Source organism: Aphis gossypii, chromosome X, assembly GCF_020184175.1.
Source record: "Aphis gossypii isolate Hap1 chromosome X, ASM2018417v2, whole genome shotgun sequence".
Classification (NCBI taxonomy): domain Eukaryota; kingdom Metazoa; phylum Arthropoda; class Insecta; order Hemiptera; family Aphididae; genus Aphis; species Aphis gossypii.
In genome coordinates this window covers 36,868,509-36,874,097 of record NC_065533.1, presented here as the reverse complement: position 1 = coordinate 36,874,097, position 5,589 = coordinate 36,868,509, and the positions used below count along the sequence as shown (strand labels likewise).

At 28.3% G+C, this 5,589-nt stretch overlaps 1 protein-coding gene across 1 annotated transcript; it reads right to left on the bottom strand.

The window, feature by feature from the left end:
* Positions 1-478: 478 nt before the first annotated feature.
* LOC114132980 (uncharacterized) lies at positions 479-5,049 on the bottom strand. Its single transcript, XM_050207193.1, has 11 exons — positions 4,994-5,049; positions 4,690-4,905; positions 4,400-4,534; positions 4,102-4,309; positions 3,843-4,040; positions 3,530-3,726; positions 3,304-3,443; positions 2,904-3,137; positions 2,184-2,351; positions 1,630-1,927; positions 479-602 (listed from the first exon to the last, which is right to left on the bottom strand). The coding sequence occupies exons 1-11, from the start codon at positions 5,047-5,049 to the stop codon at positions 479-481; spliced, it is 1,974 nt and encodes a 657-aa protein (XP_050063150.1).
* Between the last annotated feature and the right edge of the window lie 540 nt (positions 5,050-5,589).

Sequence of the window (5,589 nt, the reverse complement as noted above, 5' to 3'; positions counted from 1 at the left end):
GAATCGTAAAAAAATATTTACAAATTTGGCTTAGTAACGTTAAAAGAACATCTTCCCCCGATGCATTATTTTTTGTTTATATTTGGTAACACATAAATTGTAATGAAGGAACTCAAATTGTTTCATCCTCATCACAAGCAACAAGATACAAGGGGAGTTTACGTCTTTTAAATATAATTTTTATTATGTATAACATTTACGTATATACATATTTTTCTTACAAAAAATAAGATTATTATTACTAGATAATAATATCATAAAAATATTATAATATTTAAACATTTAAGAATTTTAACACAGCTTCTATGCATTATTTGTTCATCGCAACAGATAATATTATAAAACAAATTTAATATGCAATACCTGTATGTGATTAAATGAATAAACAGGTCAATTGAAGTACATTTATATGTACCTACTAATATTGTAATATATTTTTTGCATTATATATACAATTTAAATATAACAAAAGGAGAAATTACCGAATAGTCGCGACTTTTTGGAGAACAGAAAGTTGATCTAGAGGTTTCGCTCCGTTGAACCTCGACAATTTCAAGACGATACGACCAATATTGAAGTGCGTCAAAAAGTTGATGGATGAGCTACAATTTCAAATCACAACTTAGCGATTTCAAAAATGAAATTTTTTGTTCGCATATTTTTGCATTTCATGAAGATTTTTACGTAAATATGCATCTTACTGCATTTTACTAGTTATTTTATTTTTTTATTAATTGTCATGAAAGCTTTGGACAGTTTTAGTATATTTCAAAGTATAGTAATTATTGTTGATAAATATGTCATTATAAACTGCGTCCACCTGGAATCAATACCTGTTTAATAATAATGGGTCGTACACTCGTACAGTCGTATCTATTATTCATACTTTAATAATTTTACATTATTACTACGTAACTACTAATTTATATCCTGATGGGCGATAAGCTGGTTATAATATTTGATATTTCTGGCTAAATTTAATTAAAAGCCCTAATCGTTAGGTATATTTTTGAATACCCCGATAACAGGTTCGTAGAACTATGATTTGTGGAAGCATTAGGTAATTACTAATTCCTAGTACCTATTTATAATATGATGAACATTATTGTTTTTCACTTAAGGTACGGTTTCGTAATTTCGTTTCCGCAGTTGACTGCAACAGTCATCAAAATGCCGGTGCCGGATTAAGTCGACAGTCGACAGTTGTAGACTACTGGTGCCCAGCCCCACTGCTTAGACCAGTCATGCCTCATGCAGTCGACTGTTGATACCTATCATTGTTAATTTACCTACCTATTGAATAGGCACAGAATATATGAAATTGATTTCATTGGTACACCAACAAAATTGTACCTACCTATTGTCATTCTGTTGCTTTTAGAACTTTAAACTTGTTCAATCAATTAAATACGTCTGTTTGAGAAATAAAGCATGTAAGTAGTGTTTTATACTAAAATTCACATAATATTTTAGCTGTTAAATAAAACATTATGTTACATAGGTATATAAATATAGTAACTTTTACTATAGTAAGGCTCGAAGACATATAATTATATAATTATTACTGTGTATAATATAGGTATCTATAATATACTGTATAGGTTTAAAAAAAAACCATTTGCAAGTTACCAAATACGTAATGCCATTACAAACTCAATATTGCAAAGTGGGCAACGTTGTGCTTCCAACTGTGTCATGCAATCCACACACAATACTCTATGCCCGCAAGGCACAAGGGCATGTGTCCTTTGAGCCACTCTGCACACCGTACAAATGTTTTCTTCATCAACTGGGGGATAGAGTTCATAAAGATTGTTTGGAACTTGTACAAATGGAACTTCATCCTCTTCCGAGCCATCCATAAACAATTGTTGCCAGATGCCCATTTCCTGATTTTCAGGGATGGTGAAGTCCCTTTCATCATAATCTAGTAATGAATATAAATAATAATAATTCAGGTAATTACAAAATTAAAAACATTTTTTTCATAGATGTATCTAATTTTTTGTAGGCAGGTACTTAATAAATCTCTTCTGAAAATTTTACTTTTTGAACTTATAATTTTGTGTTTTATATTGTGGTATTGCTTTATCACCGACAATATTATATTCACATTTATACAATCAAATTCAAAATAATAGTAAATGAAAAATATTATTTTGAGTGTATTTTATAGGTATCACCTTCTACAATATTAACTTCTGGTTCCTGAATAATTTGATCAACTGGAATTAAATTTCTATCAATGGGTGGCTCAATGATGTCTACAGAATCTTCAATGGCTGGGTTATCTTCTACAGGAAGGATGGCATTTTGTCGAGGATACATAATTGGTACTTCTTCATCAGAGCCTAATAATATATTATAATTTAATATTATTTAATCAAACTTCAATGATTTATTAATGGTAAGTAGAGCCACTATGACCTTAATTTTATGTGCTTTTAAACATAAATTATTTTTCTTGTTAATTTTTGAGTTAAATTGTTACTTAAAATGTATTAATACATACATATATATATATGGGCAGGGCTTTGATTGTTTCAGGGCAATGAATATTGAAAATTTAAATTTAAATATAAAAACAGCAATATTATCCCTTCATTATTTACATTTTGCATATTACAAGACAAAAATATCAGTATAAGTAATTCTCTACTCTAATGTTATACCAAAATTACATACATAATTTTTTTGGGGACTTATAAATGTGGGATCTAGGGCAAGTGCCCTCAATGCCCACTATTTTTAAGAGTATTATTTTTATTATATAAAAAATTACTATACACACTTGTAACTAGAATCTTACGATATAGTAAAAATATATTCAGGATATTTATAGAAAAATGACAACCTCCTTTCTAACCCTTTATATTTTAAAACTGTTTTCTATAGGTACATACTTTGAGCTTCATCTTCCCAGCTTAATTCTCGTTCTAAATAAGAGTCTGCAACATGAGAGCATTGAATGAGGAACTCTTTAATGGTTATTACACCAGTCGTTAAAAGGTCAGTTGAATTTCTTATTCTCTCTGAATTTAAAATATATTTAAATTTAGTGGACCTTGTTGTTGGCACACCCCTAGATAGTTGCTGTACAATGGTGTGCTGCTTGATGGTTATATTGTTCAGATGTTCTACATGGCAAAAACATTTTTATTAGTCATTTAACATAAAAACAAACACACACAGTACCTAATACTTAAATAAACATTAATAAATTATGTTAAAATTGAATGTAAAATACTAAAACACTATAATTATCAAGTTTTAATATTTAATTACATAAATTTTATTACTAACCAAGAAATGTCCACAGGTTTGGATGCAGTACCTGAAAAGTTTGCTTTAGGGATGAATGAAAACTTTCCACATTGTTATTTGTACGGCGTGGTTGACCATGTACAGTAAAACATTCAGGTCCATTCCTAATAATCCAAAAGCTATTTAAATTTAAAGATAATATCAAGATTAATTTATTTTGTTCTTTATTTTATCATTTTTCAAAATTGTATTTATTGTATTTTACCTAGAAAAATACATAAAAAACCTTGGAAGCTGTACATTATTAGCTTGAGCATACATTTTTATGTCTTCAAAACCCATTTCTATTTGATGTTCTGGTAATAGTGCTAAAGCTGCTGTCATTTTGACACACATTTTTGCTGCCATGTTCTCTTTAACATAACGTGTGTAACCCAACTTTTTAATGTTCTTCTGTAGACTCTAAAAGTATTTAAAAACATTCAATTTTTCAACTAACTTTTTTTTATCTGAACAACTAATTTATAAAATATGCAATGTTAAAAATGGTGTATGTGTAACTGCAATAAATTTCAAACCTGTATGTAATGAAACCAACAAGAAAATATGTTTGCTTCGGGATAAATTGCAGTAAAAGCATTTCGGAGGCCTGTCTCAAAATCAATCATGATTGTACTTGGTCTTACAGAAGGGAATTTCATCTTAAAGCGCTCCAACACCTTCTTGTATGAAGCCTCGGTCTTAGCTTCCATCAATACAAAGCAAATAGGGATGGACTATGTTGAAAAATATAAGTAATTATTTATTCAAATTTGTTTAAAATAAATATTTACTCACATGATTTTGTAAAATCAGATGTATGATAAAAAGTTGCCTACAGTGTGGATTAGATGGCACAACTTTGAAAGTTCCATCGGCATGCAACTCTGTACCACCTTCATGAACTACAGAGTTTATGAGGTCATGGCAAGCAAACATGACATTGAATTTACCATCTCTATCCACAATCCATTCCTGATAAAATGGCTGATTGCTACACTGATATCTGTTAGCCATATTCATTATATTCACCAAATAAAAACATTAATTATGAATTGAATTGTATGCTTTTAATTAAATAAATCTTTATTATTACTTGTTAATATTTAGATCCAAATATTGTCCTAGCTCACGTAAAGTAGATGGTAGAGGTGGAACATGCTGTCTACGAGCTTGACGCATTGGTGATTCTGCACTGGGCCATGCATAAAGTACAGCTGCATTTGGATTCCTATAGTATGGTATTTTATTAGTAAAATCTATTTTAGATTAAACAAGGTTCTACCAATCAACCCAGAAACAATTTGAATCTAATCCACAATTTTTATTAAAATATCCATTGTAAATCATATTAATTAATATAATTAAAAATTTAAATAATTTTACCGAATTGATTCTTCATCATAGATGGATTTCAGTGGTTTGGTTTCATTTTTTGCCCTTTCTACCAGAACACTTCTAAATTGTTTTTTTAGATCAATATTAATAGAACCTATATCATTTCCTTCGTGGGTATGTGGCTTTTTTGTTATAACTGTACCATTCTCCAACATAATTGCTGTACCTTTACAATACACATTTGGAGTAGCACATATGTAATAACTGCAAATATTAATAAATTAGTGTTGTAATTACTATTAAATAGTGGTATTAAATTTTATCCATTTAATGTGAATTTAAAATGTTATACCGTTTGCCTTCACGAGTAGTCTTGGTACAATTGTAATGGAATCCTTCGTGGTCCATTGTACTCATTTAATAATAATTAAAAATTTTAATTAAGTACAGCACAGTTAAATAAAAACACCGATTAATCAGTGATGAATGATAATCAATTATTTGTTGTAAATTTTTATTATTTTTCTAATAATATTTACATTTCTAAAAATAAACTTGTGTGTGTATTTTGAGATGATACAAAAATGATAATATTCTAATCACAATAAAAAATGAGTTGATTATGTACATTTAAATCCAAAAATCCAAAAATTTGGAAAAATTCAAATAGATATTATATTATAATATTATAGGTACTTATATTTTATTTGTATTCTTAACTAGCAAGGAGTTACTATTTTCACTTTTAAATTGTATTTCAAAAATTGATTTAGCATATATCATTATTACTATCTTATTTTACATAAGTTCATGTGCAATGATAGGGTCTTAAGATATAATATATAAATATAATTTAATACATTTTAAATAACAAAAAAAATATCAAAACAAAATATAATAGTAAAAGCTTTATTTAAACAATCAACTTCATCAAACATATTCAAAAAT